General features: G+C 44.5%; 2 protein-coding genes across 9 annotated transcripts in view; one reads left to right on the forward strand and one right to left on the reverse strand.

The window, feature by feature from the left end:
• The window catches only part of cicb (capicua transcriptional repressor b), a 42,479-nt gene extending 33,158 nt beyond the window's left edge, over positions 1 to 9,321 (forward strand). For 4 of the 7 annotated variants that reach the window (XM_040030186.1, XM_040030185.1, XM_040030183.1 and 1 more), the window contains 8 exons: positions 821 to 1,011; positions 4,171 to 4,629; positions 4,737 to 5,086; positions 5,210 to 5,367; positions 5,456 to 5,616; positions 5,816 to 5,950; positions 6,882 to 7,025; positions 7,132 to 9,321. In XM_040030186.1, the coding sequence (XP_039886120.1) occupies positions 821 to 1,011; positions 4,171 to 4,629; positions 4,737 to 5,086; positions 5,210 to 5,367; positions 5,456 to 5,616; positions 5,816 to 5,950; positions 6,882 to 7,025; positions 7,132 to 7,421 (1,888 nt within the window). In that variant the 3' untranslated portion in view covers positions 7,422 to 9,321. Of the gene's footprint in view, positions 1 to 820; positions 1,012 to 4,170; positions 4,630 to 4,736; positions 5,087 to 5,209; positions 5,368 to 5,455; positions 5,617 to 5,815; positions 5,951 to 6,881; positions 7,026 to 7,100 lie in introns of all 7 variants that reach the window. The other 3 variants (XM_040030188.1, XM_040030187.1, XM_040030189.1) reach the window with 3 other exon arrangements.
• Positions 9,322 to 9,991: 670 nt separating this feature from the next.
• Positions 9,992 to 18,959, reverse strand: znf526 (zinc finger protein 526). Of its 2 annotated transcripts, none has more exons than XM_040030190.1 (8): positions 18,690 to 18,959; positions 17,878 to 18,244; positions 17,585 to 17,754; positions 16,232 to 16,327; positions 15,374 to 16,146; positions 12,971 to 13,106; positions 11,272 to 12,876; positions 9,992 to 11,121 (listed from the first exon to the last, which is right to left on the reverse strand). In XM_040030190.1, exons 2-8 carry the CDS (start codon positions 18,185 to 18,187, stop codon positions 10,957 to 10,959), a joined length of 3,255 nt encoding a protein of 1,084 aa, XP_039886124.1. In that variant the 5' UTR covers positions 18,188 to 18,244; positions 18,690 to 18,959; the 3' UTR covers positions 9,992 to 10,956. The 2 variants fall into 2 exon arrangements, with proteins under 2 accessions (XP_039886124.1, XP_039886125.1); XM_040030191.1 differs by lacking the exon at positions 18,690 to 18,959 and adding an exon at positions 18,355 to 18,651.
• Positions 18,960 to 18,974: the final 15 nt, after the last annotated feature.

Below are 18,974 nucleotides of genomic sequence, written 5' to 3' on the forward strand. Positions count from 1 at the left end.
CGTGTGCACTCAATTTGGTTACTTCCAAAATAGAAGTTAATCAGAAGGAGTGTTTTTACATGACGATTTTGCCCACTGGCTAGATAATAAAAGGTTTATTCAACAGTTTTAGACCAAATGAAATACTTTCTAAATCGGCCAGTTTATGCCTTCCAAGGTTTTAAAAAAGGCACTTTAATTCCAAACAGGTTTTTACTGCAGTTAATGGGGAAATAAAACTCTGAGTAATCACCGACAATATTATAAGTTAACAGCTGAGTTATTAAAAAACAATATGCTATCTTTTCCTTGCAGCATATAAGCTGAAGCTGTGTAGCTTTTCCATATTTCCTGTAACACAGTGAGCAGACAACACGAGAAACCGAAATTCCAGTAGGGGTGCAGCTGTAACACTACAGCTCTATTCTGGATATGTTAGTCATGCTGCTGGTGGCCCAAGTTGCCTCTGCCTGCCACCCCCACACTACCTCTCATCTCCTCTCTCACACACACACACACACAGCACTAGTTATCTAGTGCTACTTGCTGTGATGTACACTCACCAACTGACCCTCACTGCAGCACTTCTCTTTTTGTCTTCCTCTTTCCTTCTAATCGTGTCTCTGTTCCCTGCACTCAGTCTGCCTCATTATTCTACTGTAACATGGGCTGTCGCTGCCTCTGCACCCTTCCTGACATTTCTTATTACAATAAATGTCATCCTCCTTCCGCCTGCTTCTTCTTCTTCTTGCCTTCTTCTTCTGTTGTTGTTTTTTTTTTTTTTTTTTTTTTTTTCCATTTTATAATAATCACCTCACCTGTATCTGTACCTCCTGTCCAGGATCACCTACGTGCAGTCCACTCCAGGAGTACCATCCACCCTGCCTCTAGTCTCCAATGCAACAGCCTCCTCCCCTTCGCAGCAAGCTCTGCCAGTTCCTGGGTCTGCGTACGTACCCGCGCCCCTTGCAACTCTTGGGTTCACAGCTATTGCCCCGCCTGGACAGACGCTTGTACAGCCGCTGATTGCAGGTCAGAGCCGTGGAAAAAATTATCCAAAGATCCTGGGTTGTTTTTTTGTTTTGTTTTTAATACAGCATTTCTGTATTTTGAATACATCATACTGTGTGGGTCACATATGGCCCTCTGAATAATGTTGATGTAACAATGCCAGCATCAAAGTGCATTGATGACTGATGACCTTTTCTGCTAGCTGAAACATACACTAACCCTGCATTCATGTGCTCTTTGGATGGTCCTGAGTTCAAAATATCTGCTTTAAGTAAAACATTGATAGCTTCTTCGTGTTTAGAATTATTTTATTATAGGCTTTTAGGCTAATAAATAACGAATCTAGGTCACTCTACGAGGAGGGCAACAAATCGTTAAAAACTGTCACATGACAAAGTAAATGAAAGCCTAAAAATTAATTTACTATGCATGAGTTTTTATCATTGTTAAACAAATTCTTCTAATGTTCACTTTACATGGTGGATATGATGTTTTTGAGGATGAGATCAACAACTCAACTTTCCCTGACTTCCCAAGTTGCTTTTTCATCTTGCTTTAGCATTCATTTGAATTTTTAGCAGTAACACTACACAGCTTAAGCAACAAAAGTATAAAGTAATTAAAATTACAAAACACAGGTTGTTACTGGTCGATGGCACACTTCGTTACACAACAGTGTCAAAGACGTTGAGATAAGCTGGAGGACAAACCTTTTTGTAAACATGATTTACTACAAAACCATTTGTAAAGCTAGTTTTTGGTGAAGAGGAGCGCTGACAGAACGTCCTGAGTTCAGGGTTAGAAGACCTGCAGGGGAGAGCTGCACAGCCGGGAAGCAGCATGATCAAAGCACCTGGAAATGCAAAGAGCAACACAGCAGAGATGTAGAGGAAGAGAGGGTCTCGGCTAAGATCTTACATCAGCTGGCCGAAGCTGTTACGGTGTTGGGGTATATGGTGTCATCTGTGGGGGGAAAATGGATGATTTTGTGCCCTCATGAAGGCTCATGTTAATAGTCTGAATTGGGGGATGTTTCTTTCCGTTTAAATGTGGTGCTCCTGCCTCCACATGTAGGCAAGGTAGCCCCTCACTCTGACCCAGAAAACAGGTTTTCCAATGCTCTTAGCTAATATATGAAATCTACTAGACTATTATGTCTCTGAGTATTTCCATGAGCTTATACAGTTACAGGCCACAGTGAGCAAAGTTCACAAACTTGTTTAACTCTTGGCCCAAGTTGTAAATTCAGTCTATTTATAGAGCACAGGGTTCAACAGCTTTTACTATCAAGAGCCAGTTTGGACCTGAAGACAAAAATGAAAGTAAATATAACTTAATGTGGTGTAAAAATAAGAGATATAACAAAGGTGACACAGCATTTTAAGTATACATTAACATTACTAATCAGGGTAAATTTTTTACCACTTGTTAGTTCTCTGCAGTGGGCTGTTTATGATTATTCAGTCAGTTAACAATCCCTTTTCATTACAATAATAAATGTTTTTGATTCATTTAGACCACCATTGGGGGGAAAAAAAGAGAAATGATTTACTTTTTAAACTTTTAGCACCAACAAAATGGAACAGTTGTCAAGTGGAAATGTCCAGTAGCTATGAAGACACACAGGCCATTTTGAATCCTACCTGTGTTCGTACAAATGCTTAAGTTTAGCCTGTTTTGATAATAAATGAAGCTTAAAAAAAGGCCTGTTCCCATTTTAACTAAACTAAACCTTACCTAATCAAAACCAACCATTTTATAGGCTAAAGTTCAGCTGTAGAAATCCATGTCCATGCACTCTTCCATTCCCCATTTTCCTCTCTGACTTTTCATTTTTGGATTTGTAGTACACAACATACTTGCGTTTATATAGTAGTTTTCTAGTCTTATTAGCCACTCGAGCACTTTAGACTAAAATTCACATTATAAAGCTTTTTCACTCTGTACACTTTTATCATAGCCAGTTAGAGTCACCACTTAACCTAACATGTATGTGTGTAGACTGTGGGAGGAAGCCAGAGGCAAAGGGAAAACATGCAAAGTGCACATAGAAAGCACATTTGACAGAGATGTAGTTCTGCATTAAGATTTTTCATCTCTCAGCTCTCACGAGATATCATATGATTACTTCTTTTTCTTTTTTTTTGTGGCCTTGAAGAGTTGCAGAGTAAGAGAGCGGATATCTCTCTTGGTATTAGATGTACTGAAGTGCTGGGAAAAGACTAAGCTTGACCTCTTCACCACCTATATATGCATATATAGTAAAAATAAGCCTCTGCATAATTGAATATTGTATACTTCCATTTCATACTCGGTTGGTTAAACAACACGTGGATATTGTTTGCTTCCCGGTGTCTCTTTTCAGTAGTAACCTTCATCTGCGTTAAAACTTTTTCCAGCATTTATTTAGTGCATGGTACTGTGGGAGAGTGGATTCCATTGAACCAGTGATTTTTTTTATTTTCTTAGGCCAATTTATAAATCACTACTTTATAGAGCCATTGCCAAAATGAAGTCTGATTTTTAACTATTTTTTATCAACTTGTTAAAAAAAAAACATGCAACAAACCACAAGAGTCTATAAATAAAGTTATCATTTTCATTTAGGTTAAATGGCCTTTGAATTAAAACACAAATTTTATAATTTAGTCCAAAGCAAATATGCATTAAGTAATTTCAGTCATCCATAAATGAAGTGAGTCAGTGTTAATTATGTGTAAATAACCTCATCAGTTACACCCTCAGCCTTGCAGAGCAGCAGAGAAATATACATTAACTTATGAGTAGTTTTGAGTAAAGTAAACATTAATGCTGTTAAACCTGGACTAATCCAGTTTGTACATTTTATTTATTCTCATATGACATGAAGGGAATACATGAACAAAAAGTACTGTTAGCAGTGTTAGCTTGTATTTTTGCCTTTAATATTTGCGTTTCTATTTTGCTTAAATACATAAACAAACATATCTCAGTAAAATCTTGGTTCAGTGAGTCCAGGTGGAAATAAAACAAGGACAAATCTGGATTGATAGTTGTCAATAAAGACTGTAATTTGTCAGATTATTGAGAGAAGAGAAGGAATAGGTATTCATCGTGTTGAAAATGTCGCAGATCATCATAGCGATGTGGAAAATTATGAGGTTTTTTTTGCCCTCTTGGTTTCCTGTCTCCTTCATCCAGGTCAACCACCACTCCTGGCCACAGCTCAGTCTCCACAGCCCTCCACCTCAGCCCCTGCTTCAGGCTCCGGGGGCCAGATAGTAACTGCCATCTACCCTCCTTCACCTAGCGTCACCATGGCAACAGGGGTGGTCTCCATGGCAGCAGTACCCCCCAGCGTGGTCTACTCTGTCTCCAGCCCGTCGAGCGCTTCTCCCCACATCCTGCCCAAACACACAGCAACCCCCTCCATCATCACGCACCCACATCCGGACAGACAGACTGACAGGCACCTGCCTCCGGACAGACCTGCAGATCGACAAACTGACAGGCAGATGGAGAGGCAGGCAGAACTGCTGACACATTCGGAAAGACAGCTTGAGAGGCAGACGCAGCCCTCCAGCAGCTCAGCGGCGCCTCCCAGTGGCTCTGCTGGCTCCATAAGGCCCTGCAGTCCTTCGCTTCAGATCCAAACACCCGGTACAACTGCACCCACTGTTTTTTAACCTGCCACTAAAGTTCATTGCTTGAATGAGTGAGCGAATACTTTCATTCATAAGTATTTTTATTTCTTTTCTTTTTTACAGGAAGCACACCAGGCACACCCAAACTCACCCTGCTTCCAGTCAGGGTCCCACAGAAAGTGAAGGCAACAGTGGCCACCATTCCCGTAGGCAGCTATGAAGGAGGAGGCCGAGGGAAGGAGAGAGAGCGTGACAAAGACAAGGAGCGAGAGCGGGAGAGAGAGAGAGAGCGAGAAAAGGAGAGGGAAAGGGAAGCTGCAGTCAACAGTCATTTTGCCTTTGATCCTGAACCACCGGGGCAGACGGCGTCTCCATCAGCACATCCCACAGAGGAGCCAGCATCCTCACTGGAGGGCTCCAGTGCTGGAGACTCCTCTGACTCAAGAAACAGGGAAAGCACAACCGCCAAAGAGGTGAGGGAGCATCACATTCTGGCTTTTACTTCAAACACTACCAGAATAAAGTACTGAGCCGTAGTGCACGTGTAGTGCCTCTGTGTTCTTGAATAAAATGCCTGTATTGAATTTCCTGTGCAGGCTGGGTGGAAGGAGTCCCTCCCCTCCTCTCCTCTCCCTCCTCCATCAGCCACAGAGCCCGCCCTGCCACCTCCACAGACTGACAAAGAATGTCCCACACCCAAAAAGGTCAAAGCCCGCCCACCACCTCTGAAGAAGACCTTTGACTCTGTTGACAAGTGAGTTAATGCCTCTGTAAACCTCTGTGTTTGAATTATTGATGGACGGTGTATATATACTGTGTATTCTGTCTTTGTGTGTGTGTTGGACTGGAAGGGTGTTGTCAGAGGTGTACTTTGAGGAACGATTTGCTGAGCTGCCAGAGTTTCGGCCCGAGGAGGTTTTGCCGTCACCGACTCTGCAGAGCCTGGCCACCTCACCTCGTGCCATTCTGGGGAGCTATCGCCGCAAGAGGAAGAACTCAACAGGTCACACAAAGCACTTTGGGATACTTTGAGGCTGGTGTCTGTAGAGCAGTTTCTTTGGCTTTCTGCTGATAATTACTGGACTTCAATAGTGCATTATAATTTTTACTTTAACATCCAAACTGTTGAAAATAATGCTCATTTTATTTATATCTCTCATTGTGTTTGCTTGGATTTAAATTTGTCTCCCTTCTGCTTCTAGATTTGGACTCTGCTACAGACGAGCAAATCTCCCCAAAGAGGAAGAGTCGGCGGCGTTCCAGCTGTAGCTCCGAGCCCAGCACGCCTAAAAGTGCCGCTAAATGCGAGGGGGACATCTTCACCTTTGACAGAGCAGGTAGAACACACAGAACAGCAAGGACAAGATGCAATATTCTCATATACTTAAAGTGGACCTGTCACTTCCAGCTTTGCATGATTCACAGTTCGGAATTAGTGCAGACTAAAACAAGCTGATTTAGCTCCTCCCACTTAAGCCAGTTTTCTTCTCATTGGCTGCCTGTCACACACAGAAGATCAGAGCAGGTGGGGCTCCTGTGATCACAGGCAGAAATTAGATCTCTGTTCTCAGTAACATCATAAAGACAAGAAATTAGAAAGACTGTCTATACCTATGGCCTCTATAGCAGTACAAAGCCTGAGCTTTAGGTTCACAAGGTTCAGTAATCTCTACAGTTCGATCATACCGTTGTCCTCCTTGGTGATAGCTGGTAGCCAACACCATCGTTACTGGGGTGAACAGGAAGTAGGTTAAAGTACCCTTTTAAAGAATCGTTGTTCACATTCTGTAATGCCTTAAAAAAAAATTACATTTAAAAATCAATTCAACTTTTATCAGGATCATAAAAAATAATCTATTTTAATGCATTAATGGGGAAATTAGCTAAAAATCAGTGGTAGGCTATTGCTGATCACACTGAATATTATCCCTAATTTTTTACACGCTAACCTCATTATTTTAAACTTGGCTGTTTTTAATATGAACATGCACTATTGTAACAGTGGTATGTACAAGACAGTTAAGCATGATACTGTAGGTCTCCTTTAATGTTAATAGTTCATAGTGAGCTGTGATGCCTGTCTTGATGTAGAAATGTAACGAGAGGGTTAAGGATTAATGAAGAGCTTGTTTTTAGGTGAGGATTTTTATCTTTTGTGTATTGATGACCTCCTTTTTAAATTCATTTAATTCGTTATTATTTAATGTCACTGTGATGTTAAAATTAATTCAAATTCCTCTCAGGGATCTAATGGTTTATAATCTCCAGCTTCTTTCCCAGCACCAGATGGAGAAGACATCTTGACTGAACTGGAGTTTGATAAGGTGCCGTACACTTCCCTGCGCCGAACGCTGGACCAGAGGAGAGCACTGGTCATGCAGCTGTTCCAGGAGCAGGGCTTCTTCCCATCAGGTAAGACGCACCCACCAACCTCTCTCTCTCTCACACACACAGTCACAGATTTCTGGTTCTTCATTCTGGTTGTAGACTTCCTGGTGATTTCGTCTTTTGTCTACAGCTCAGGCCACTGCAGCCTTCCAGACGAGATACTCAGATATATTCCCCACCAAGGTGTGTCTGCAGCTGAAGATCAGGGAAGTGCGGCAGAAGATCATGCAGACAGCTGCTCCTTCCGACATCTCTATTTTAGGCGGCTCAGACTCAGCCGGCTCCATCGCTGGACCTTCTGGGTCTCAGTCAGGGGAAGGATCTTTGAGAGCGGGTGGAGACCCACAGGATGAAGACATGGAACACGGGACAGAAGCGAGCCCGGAGGATCCTCGTGATTCACATGATTCTTCTAGATGAGGGGAGCCGGCGAGTTCAATTGACCCAACCGGTGTCTGTGTGCCACCTCCCCCTATGCACTTTTCCTTATCAATAGTCTCCACTCTGCTCTTGCCAGATCACGATTTCTTCCCATCATCGGCATTCGAATTCTGAGAGTGAGAGACATTTGTATGCAATGTCGGGACCTATTTTTTTTAATAATCTGTGACCATTGTACCAAAAAATAAACAAAAAATTTAAAAAGAACATCTTAAAAACCAGTGGCACAAAAACCTCCACACATACACCCTGGAAAACTTTGAATTCTCACACTTGAATTAGCACTCTGTATTAACCCACCTTGGAGAAAGCTCCCATTGATGCCAGTAAACGAAGGACCATTGTGTACAGCTGCACTCATTTGCCTTGAAGAAGAAAGTCTTCCCGTTTTGGAGGGAGAAACACGCTCAACCCTTTCTGAGACGGTGAAAAGCGGGCGGTTTTAAGAGAAGACGTTGTAGGGTTTGATATTTGTTTTGTTTTTAATAGTTTTAGAGGAGTAAAAGCAGTTCAGTACCTGCTCGAGGAACAAACCTGTACCTAGTGACTAACTGTTGTGAGCTCGTCTTTGTTTTTCTGCTGACATTCGGGGGCTGGGCCCTCAACAGCCAGAATTGATTTGAATTTGATAAGTTGTTGCAGTGGACCTGGAAAAGATCTTGTGGGGGGGGGGTTCCACTCATATGTAGACCTTCAGGAGAGGCCTACTGGGAGTGACTGAAAAACTGACTGAAATTTAAGTGGACTTCTGGCAGTGCCATCATTCCTGCAGTTACCTGACTGGCCTCCTCCCTCCTCGCGACTGACCCTAGCACATGCCAGCGGGTAGGGACGAGCATTCCTGTGCCTCTCATTCGCTAGCCATTGAAGGAAGGAATGTCAGAGTCATCGGGCACATCCAGGCTCTTACTCGTAGGACCTCGATCCTCTGTTGCCAAGCAGTTTTATTACAGTTTTGTTTTTTTAAAGTAATTTGATTTGTATTTAACATTGTCATATTCACTTTGTTGTCGTACTATTCCTATGGTTACTATTATTATTATTATTATTATTATTACTACTACTCATATCATTGCAGTGAATCCCTGTCCTTAGTTCTTTTTATCATTGCGGGCAGATGTTTCCTTTCTTTCTGTTTTTTTGTTTTTATATACTTTTGGAGGCAGGTGAGAGATGCTGCTCCACACCTGTACAGTTCCTCCGTTGTAGTCTTCCCTTGGCTGGCGTCTCACCTCAGCAAGGACCTGCGGTGCAGTTAATCTTTTATCTTTTATTCTTTTATTGTTCGTTTTAACAGAGACAGACCTGACGTGGACCTTTATATTCATTCAGCAGTAATAAGCCGTATGGTTTTTAGACAACCCACACCCACCCCTCCAGCAATGCCTCTCTGTCCCTCGATAAGTTTGACTCTATAGCCTCAACGTACATCTCCTTCCTCCACCCCTTTCCTCCCCTCCTTCCTCCCTTTGTCACTTTATTGCTCTTTCTAGACCTCCCTTTTTTAGGCCGGGTGGAGAGAAACCCGGGGGAAGTGACGGGAGGGTGACAAATCAAAGAGCGCTGGGTGGATATAATACTGGTTGTGTCTTTGTGCAAGACTTGGTTGTGTTGTAAATAATTACTGTAGAGTCAGTAGACTCGTTATATTATTGATAAGGAAAACTGTCATTGAACATAAGTTGACTTTTAAGGCACCATTACTGAAGGTAAAACACATGAAATGGGGGAAAAAAAGCAACTATAATAAATATGGCTATTAATGTTTTTGTGTTTTACTCCTTGTTTTGCTGTTCCAGTATGCAGGAGAGGAATTTATATAAATTAAGTTTGTATCTGTATCTTTCAGTATGCAAATAAAAATAGGTGTTCAATTAAAGTGATTTTATTGCTGCCATTGTGAAAAGTGGGGTTTTCCTTAAGGAGAAATGCAACAGAGTGGTTTTATGGACAATAGATCAGTGGCAGATTAAAGGAAAAACTCAAAGGCGCAGTTTTAAGACCATAAACCTTTTTATCAGCAGGGTTTAAGACTGGGTGTAAACTGTCTGGGAACCAAACATGGTGAGGTGCTGGATGACCTTACACCTTTAGCAGGACAACAGTGCTGCTTAGGATGGAGCTTCAAAGTCTCTGAAACTCCACAGGAGGGATGGAGCGCCAGATTTGCAACATATATTCCCTCATTTGTTGTTTTTATCGTGGAAGTGTTCAAATCAGTCATCTTTAAGGTTTTCCTGCACAGAGTAAGGATTCAGTCGAGGTGGTTTGAACTTCTAACTCCCTAACTATGTGATGATATTCATTTTCCAAGTGGGAGAAGGCCCTGGGCTAGATCCAGGACATGCTGGCGAGTTTTTAAGTGCTGTCAAACTCTCTGAGCACCAAGCTTCTCCTTCATACCTTTCCTTGACCTTATTTGTCATCGAGATTTAGCTGGAGGAGGTGGCTGGGGAGAGGGAGGTGTAGGTATCCCTAATTAGACTGCTCCCGCTGTGACAGGACCTGGATAACCATCAGAAGATGAATGAATGAATGAATGGAGTAAATGTTTTTAAACCTGTTTATTTGAGAATATTCCACTTTTTTGTCAGATTGCTGTTGAACACAACTCATGCAAAGACACCTCAGCCTGTTTCATTGCAGGTTATTATGAACAACTTCAGAGACCCAAAACATGCCAGTGAAAAACCCAAATCAGAGCCACGAGATCTCCTCACTGTAGGGTAACAGGCTTCAGATTTTTCCTTTAATGTGTCACCTGGCTGTCCACGCTCTATTTGCTCTTAAATTTCTCCCACCAACGATGCGAGAAGAGCGGGCGAGGTGAAGGTGATGGGGATTTCCCTAAAATATGTGTGCCACAATGGCATCGTAAACTTTTGTTATGACCCAACTACCGCTGTACTTATGATGTACTTTATATTTTAGGGGTACTTTTAATCGCACATTTGATCATCTTAAAAATAAATAATGGACTGGCTGTTTGAAGAGACCACCTCCCATCGTGGTTTGTAAATTCCATTTCCCTTGTTCTGGGTCACAGGCAGGAGGACGGAGAAGAGGAGCCGCAGATTAGAAAAATGGGGAATGTGATGAACACTTATGATCTTAAAAAAAAAAAAAAAGATTTATTAACAAGCCGACCAAACATTTAAACAGAGGAAAACAAAATCACATCCAAATGATGAAATATACCATTAATAATACAAATATGATCTGTGGCACAACCAGTAGTCCTTATTCATCACCAACAGCAAATCCTTTATTTCAGTGAACATCGTTTCATTAGATTTTAATGCCGAGCCATCTCAGAGGTCACTAAAAGAGGGGAGGAGGCGTACTTTGGTCTGTTTGCCAAAACTATTTCATCTCTTGTTTAAGCACTCTTATCTAGTCATTCATTAGCTGGTTTCAGTACTCAAGTCTCTTCCTCACAGTAGTCGATTAGTCTTTAAGTCACAATTAGCACTCGCAGTGAAAGCTTTTAAAGGTAAACTTATTTTTTGGTGATTCAGAGGAGCTGCAGTCCGTCCACGGCGACCGTGTCCATGGCGAGTCCGTTCTCCAAAGCTGTGTGATAAATCTCCAGGGCCTGCTCCAGGGGCAGCACTGCTCCCTCGCTGGTCTCAATGATGGCGATCGTCTCCCCGAATTCATTACACATGATGGTTGGTGCCTGTGAGGAGGGAAATGTGAAATATCAATATAGACCGACCTCAACATCTGAACCTTTACCTGTGTTAAAAAGCATAAAAACAGGCCTCATCTAAACCAGATTAAAATTTAAGATTAAAACGGATTAAAAAGGGGGGAAATCATCTCTTACCTGCTGTAGATCAGAGGACTGGATCTGGATGACCTGAGGCTGCCCGTTGGATACTTCCACGGCCGAAGCGTCCACCACGGCCACGGCAGAACTGGCCTCCAGGGCGGCTTGAGCAGCGGCCTCCTCGTCCAGCCTCTGCTGCCTCACGTGGGTCTTTTTGTGGTTCCTCAGGTTAGAGAAGGTCTTGAAGGCTTTGCCACACAGGGGGCACACGTGCGGCCGCTCGCCTGTGTGCGTTCGACGGTGCTCTGCCAGGTGCATGCTCTGGATGAAACCCTTTCCGCAGATCTCGCAGCGGAACGGCCTTTCACCCGAATGCGTGCGCAGGTGTTCTCGCAGGTGCGTGTTCTGACGGAAGCGCTTTCCGCACACTTGGCAGGGGAACGGACGTTCACCTGTGTGGACCCGCTGGTGAAGCGCCACTCCGGAGGACGACACAAACAGTTTGCCACAGAGGGGACACTGGTGAGCTTTGGGCCTCTTCCCCGGGGTGCACCGTGGCCGCCCAGGCCCCAAGGTGAAGTGGCTCAGCCTGTGAAGTCGTAGATTGGCGGGAGAATTGAGCTTCTTCCCACAAACGTTGCAATCCAGGCTCCCTCTCACATGGCTGGATGAATCCCCGGACTCGGACGTTGAGGTGGAGGGCTCCGAGGTCAGATCTTTCCCTGCATCTGCTTGGCTGCCATTCTCTTTGCCCTCCTCTGACTCTTTAGCTGCCTGGACCAGCCCGGGGTGCTCCTGCAGGCAGTGGCTTTCTCGCTGCCTATTGGTCAGGAAGCCAGCCTCACAGTGAAAACAGGGAAAAGGCGCTGGAGATCCCGGATGCTGTGTGAAGCGATGTGCTGCCAACTTAGTGGGCCAGCGGAAAGTGGCGGGACAGTCTGGGCAGCTCAGCGTGGCTGCGCTCGAGTGAAGCAGGCTGTGCTGACGGAGGTTAGACGACTGCGAGAAGGAGCGGTGGCAGACGTCGCAGCGGTACGGCCGCACGCCCGAGTGGATGAGGTTGTGCCTCGTCAGGTTGGCAAGAGATGAGAAGGTTTTGCCGCAGTCCGAGCACTGGAAGGGCCTCTCGCCGGTATGCGTGCGTATGTGGTTTCGCACGTGGATCTGCTTCTTAAAAGACTTTCCACACATGCCGCACACAAAGCTGCGCTCGGGAACGTGGGATTTGCGTCGGTGTTGTACGAGCTGCAGTTGCGAGGTGAATGTTTTAGGGCACGAACGACAGGAAAAGGACCCCTTTTCCGATGGTGTAGCCGAGGCAACGTCTGCTTCGTCCGTGGGGCTACAGGACACCGCCACACCCGCGTCACCCCCGGCAGCAGGCTCTGTAGCGGAGCCATCTTTCACCTGCTGCACATCATCAAGTTTTTCTTCACATGGCTCAGACACCTCCATGCTGTTTTCCCCCACCTTCTTCTCATCTTCACGTCTTTCTGCTTTGCTCTGAGGGCTTTGTCTAGTATCTCCCAATTTTACCGTGTCTTCCTCGGTGAGAGGAGCCAGCAGGTCTATTTTTGCCTCATCATTGGGGAAATACTTCTTCATTCTTGCTCTTTGTAGGATGGCAAGAGCAGAGGCAGACGCTCGTCTCGGAGCCGAGACCTAGAGAAGACAACAGGCACGCGTCAGATTGAAAAGTTGTTTTAACTTGGAAGTTTGTGGAGACAATAGGAAGGTGGTGTGCTGATTTTACTACCGCAGGGACAGGGATGGATGCTCCAGATGTGTCACGGTTGAGGTGGATTCGACGGTGGTAGAGATACTTGGTCATGTTAGTGAAGGTTTTATTGCAGAAATTACACTTATGAAGGGGGTCTGCAGTGTGGGACTTCCTACAAGAAATCAGGAGAAGGAGATAGAAATAACTAGATCTTAAAAAGTGTCTGGTCTCTTTCCAGAAATCATGAAAATAAACAAATAAATACACAAACCTTTGTGTTAGTTCCATGTAGGAACCATTTCCTTTCTACTATTTGCTTCTACAAACTAAAGAAATGAAGAGAGAGTTGAAGAAGACATCACTAACGCTTAGATCCTGTCACGGGCGTGAGGCTCTAGTCACAAGGTCATGAATGCTGTCTTTGTATAGACACAAAGTACTTCTACACAAAGCTCCCAGTTTTTTAAAGAGCAGTTAACTAATAAATGATCATCTTCAGAGAAATGGTTTATTCAAACTCATCTCAGTACAGAAACAATGTTAGTGAAGGTTACAAATGATCATCTTGACAGTGGACTCATCTCTGAGCTTGTCCTGCTAGACCTAAGTGCAGTGTTCGATACTGTTGACCATAATATTTTATTACAGAGATTAGATCGTGCTGATAAGATTTCAATTTGTTCATGTAAACTGGCAGTCCTCCTCAACAACTGAGATTAATTATGGAGTTCCAGAGGGTTCAGTGCTAGGTCCAATTTTATTAACATACATCCTTCCCTTGGGCAGTACTATTAGAAGGCATAGATAGCCAGCTTTAACTTATTTTTCATGGATAGATAAACTGCAGGAATGTCTCAAAGACGTAAAGACCTGGCTGACGTCTAATCTCCTGCTTCTAAATTCAGATAAAACTGAGGTTATCGTACTCGGCCTTCTCTTGGCCCCCAATAACACTGAAGAATGTTGCATTTATTCTTGACCAAACAAATATGCAGCACTGCTTTCTTCCATTTGTACAATATCTCTAAAGTTACAAATATCCTGTCTCAGAATGATGCTCAAAAATGAGTTCACGCATTTATTACTTCCAGCCTGGACTACTGTAATTCTTTATTATCAGGATGTCCAAAAAAACTCCCTGAAAAGCCTTCAGTTGATCCAAAATGTTGCAGTGAGAGTACTGACAAGGACTAGAAAGAGAGAACATATTTCTCCCCTACTGGCTTCTCTTCATTGGCTTCCTGTTAAATCCAGAATTGAATTTAAAGTCTTGCTCCTCACATACAAGGTCTTAAATAATCAGGCCCCATCTTATCTGAATGACCTTGCAGTACCATATCACCCCATTAGAGCACTTCGCTCTTGCACTGCAGCCTTACTTTTTGTTCCTAGAGTATTTAAAAGTAGAATGGGAGGGAGAGCCTTCAGTTTTCAGGCCCCTCTTCTGTGGAACCAGCTTCCAGTTTGGATTCAGGACACAGACACTATCTCTACTTTTAAGATTAGGCTTAAAACTTTCCTTTTTGCTAAAGCATATAGTTAGGGCTGGACCAGGTGACCCTGAATCCTCCCTTAGTTATGCTGCAATAGGCGTAGGCTGCTGGGGGATTCCCATGATGCACTGAGTATTTCTTCTTCAGTCACCTTTCTCACTCACTATGTGTTAATAGACCTCTCTGCAGTGAATCATACTTGTTATTAATCTCTGTCTCTCTTCCACAGCATGTCTTTTGTCCTGTCTTCTTTCTCTCTGCCCAACCGGTCGCAGCAGATGGCCCCGCCCCTCCCTGAGCCCGTTTCTGCCGGAGGTTTCTTCCTGTTAAAAGGGAGTTTTTCCTTCCCACTGTTGCCAAAGTGCCTGCTCATAGGGGGTCATATGATTGTTGGGTTTTTCTCTGTACGTATTATTGTAGGGTCTACCTTACAATATAAAGCGCCATGAGGCAACTGTTGTGATTTGGCGCTATATAAATAAAACTGAACTGATAAAGTATATAGTTTGGCCTGGTTTAGGTAACCCTGAGTCCTCCCTTAGTTATGCTGCAGTTTATGATCCAGCAGCGGTAGTCGATCTGCAGTCTGGGAATGGCCTGTACACCTGCAGTGAGCTCTATTGTCAGATGGAGGCAGTTTATAAAATATGGGGTAGAACCAGCCTTTAGGTAACTGCTGCTGTGAACTGGTGCTATATAATTAAACCTGAGTTGAATTTAAAGTGCTCACAACCAGGTTTGTGAAATTTTTCATGGGTTGTGAGAAGATATGAGAGGTTAATCAGAAGCCATACATTTCCATTCTATTCAAGAAAAAGGCAGAAAATTTCTGGGAAGTTCACCTCTCCATAATTCAGACTGACAAACAGCGCTACAGGTCAGAGCCAAAACATTTGATTTTGGGGTGAAAGGTTTTTTGCCTGCCTTGGTGTTACCAAGCACTCACCTGTGCATGATCAGAGTCATCTCGGTGGTGTAGCCGTTGCCACAGTCCACACAAAGATATCGGGCCACGCCTGAGTGCGTGCGCATGTGCGTCTGCAGTGATGTGGCCTTCTTGAATACCTTCCCACACTCCGGACATTCGTGTGTTCCCTGTTCATGCACGCGCTTGTGAGCGGCCAGCCGGTTGACTGAGGTGAAAGTTCGGTTACAGAGCTCACACTGTTGGGGTTTAGCCCACACAGCAGTTTTTTTCTCTGCTCCTCTGATGCGTATGTCATCCACCTTCTCGGTCATCTCCTCCCTCCATCGCACCTCCTCAATGCCACTCATGACCCCTGGCTCGCCGCTCTCTTTGTCCTGGCCCAGGAAGTGATCTCCCTGGTGTTGGAGGAAGTCCTCCGGTGTCTGGAAGAGAAGGGAGCACTCTGAGCATTCGTACGGGTGGATTACCACCACCTCTGTTGGCTGCTGCTGCTGGCTGTCAGGGTGGACACCTGGAGCCAGCCTCAACTCCAGTCTCTGGATGCCATTCTCCAGCTTTACTGAGGAGCTGTGGCCCACAGAGGGTAACAGAGCGGGCAGCTTGGAGCGCCGGCGACCAGGAGTGGTGGAGCTATCTGCCAGAGCTTGAGCTGTCAGGATCTGTAGGTGCATAGTGGCAGAACCTGGAGTCGGAGTTACAGGAGGCAGCAGAGAGGAGCGGGAGGGTGCAGCAGGTTTAGATGCAGAATGGTGTTTCCTCTGCTGTTGTTGCTGCTGCTGATGAGCGAGCACCTGCAAAACACACGGAAATGTTCAGAGAAAAAATTCAAAACAATTCCCACCCCTGTGTGTCGTCTCAGGGTTTAAATCAAAGTACCTGAGCCAAGATTTCTCCAGCCTGCTGCTCACTCAACACGTAGTTCTGCACGTTGGTCAGTGGAGTGACGGTGCCGTCCGGCTGTAACACGTACTCCTGTTGCAAGGCAACAAAAACATGAATTTCTGAATTAAAAGCATCAAATGCACCACAAAATAAACAAAATGGACATTTTCTCCTTTCCTAAGTTCCTCTAATTATTAAATATTTGATATATTTTTGCAGATTGGATGTCTTGAGGCTTGACACAAGAACAGCAGAACTAGAACTACGGTCACAGGCACACACTGTGCTCAGACGTTCACATACATTCATCATGGATGTGAATGTCATGGTGGTTTCTGGCTTCTAATGATTTCTTTGAACTGTTCCGTTTCCAGGGTGGAATGACTTTAAAATCATATACATGTATGTTGTGCAAACTTAAATGCCCCTCATCAAGTCGCACTTCAACCAGATGTTTTTGGTTTTTCCATCATCGAGCGTCTGGCTGGATATTTGACCACTCTTCTTGGTTGGCTTCCTAGCACAGACCTGGCTTTTAAACTTAGTCAACAAATTTCCAATAGGACTGAGGTCAGAGCTTTGGGAAAACCATTCCAGAAGTTAGCCTGCTTTATCAATTTAAAGCCAGTTTTGATGTGTGTTTGGGATCATTGTCCTATTGGAAAACCCAACTGCATCCAAGTTTCAAAGTCTAGCTGTTGGCTTTAGGTGAAGTTAAAAGAATTTAGAGGTAGTCCTCCTCCTTCAATATTCCATCCCCTTTGTGCAATGTTCCAGTACCAGTGGCAGCTAAACAACCCCATAGCATGATGCTACCGCCACCACCATGCTTGACAGTTGGTGCAGTACTACTGGCTTTAAAAGCCTCACCATTACACCTCCAAACACACCCAGCCAAACACTTCAACTTTTGTCTTGTATTTGTAATAAGTATTTGGCTTGTCCATGTGGGCATCTGCAAACTTCATGGTTCCTGGGTTATTCCTGAACATCCTGACCAAATTTATCTAATGAAGGTGACAGTTTGGGAAATACCTCTAACTTATTTTACTATCTCAATCATCAGCACCAGAGTCTTTACCAGGATTGTCTGAAAGCCTGACAAAAGGAAATCCTGGCACAACCCCCCCAACGAACAAACAAACAAACAAACAAAAAAACATAACCCCAATAACCCATTCACATTACACCATCTGTGGGACCAGCCTAGAGGGGAACCACGTTGGTTCTTTTGTTTAATTATACATATTTGAGACATTAACAAATGGAACTACGCCTGCCATACTAATGAGTAGAACACCAATTAATATTTTAACACTGTGTCACAGTGTGCTTTGGCTCTCTTACTGTGGTCTCGGTGTTACTGTGTGTGCTGCTCCTGCTGTGGGTCCGCCGGTGCTCCAGCCAGGTCTCAGGTGAGTCAAACAGAGCCAGGCAGTCAAGACACTGGTACTGCACAGGTCCCGCCGCCTGGGCCTCTGATCCAGCTTCCTCCGCCTCCATAACCTCACACAGCTCTATACAATGGTCATAAACAAAGGTGGTTAGTGAAGTCTTAAAGTAGCCATGTAAGTGAAGCACCAATATCCTAACACTCCAGTTTTTTCATACATGATCAAAAACACAAATAAATCTCATACCTTGTTGCTCCACCTCAATTCCAACCTCTCTCATGTGCATCTCCTGGTGCTGCAACAGCTCCTCTGGGTTCATGAGGAGGCTCCCACACTCCAGACACTGGTACTGCTGACTCTGGCCCACCTCTGGGACACCGTGGATGGTCATGGCCTCTGTTACCTCACCCTCCCCTTCTCCTTCTTGGCCCATGTGGATCTGCTGATGGACCAGCACATCCTCCAGGGTGTTGAAGAGCTGGTGGCACTCGCTGCACATATACTGGTGCTCCACATACACTCCCTCCGCTTCCTCCTGTTGCTGCTGCTCAGCCATTATAGCAATGAGTTTGGGACAAGTGAGGCAGTAGCGAGTCCTACACTGAAACTTCACCTGTAGGAAACAAAATGTAAAACGAGAAAAGCCATAAACGTCTTATAATAAGGGATTTTCATTTTTACTTTTAATCTTTCGTGTAAACAAACAAACAGTAATACTCGTACACATATTAGGGAGAAAAGCCGGTTTCAAACAAGGCAATTTTCAGTCGTCAACCAAAATCAGGGCCTCTGTCACAACACCAGGATCTTTTACGCTATATAAACTAACAAATCCCTGTCTGATATCCTCACAAATGTGATCCATATCAGTGTTTGCCGCGTGTGATGGCATATGGAGAGCTGTTGGCGGCGCTCCCTCCGATATTGCAGACCTGTTTCTCGGCACCGCGGTTTCCTGATGCCAGCTGCCCGCTTCGTCGGGCGGTCCGTCAGGCGGCGCTACCCACTTTTCCCCGAAGCTCTCCGGCTTCAACGGCCGGGCCCTTCTTCCCCCTTACCTCTCATTTACTCTCGTTGGACAATCCCTCGTGTAGTCATCACTCTTGGTCCACACGGCCTTTTGATTAATTTTTTTGTTAGGCTCTTCTCGCCGTGGGTAATACTGAAATTAAAAAACTAACAAGCGTCCGCGGGAATTAACATTACAAAGCGTGTAATGAAACGTTTGCCCGCCGATCGCCTCCATTCTTGTGATACTTCGCCCCGCCCAATGCGGTAGCGTTAACATTTTAGACCCTGTGATTGGACAGGTTGATTGTCAATTACAAACTGCGATTGTTTCC

The sequence above is a fragment of the Simochromis diagramma genome, unplaced genomic scaffold, assembly GCF_900408965.1.
Source record: "Simochromis diagramma unplaced genomic scaffold, fSimDia1.1 OVJJ01000361.1, whole genome shotgun sequence".
Classification (NCBI taxonomy): Eukaryota; Metazoa; Chordata; class Actinopteri; order Cichliformes; family Cichlidae; genus Simochromis; species Simochromis diagramma.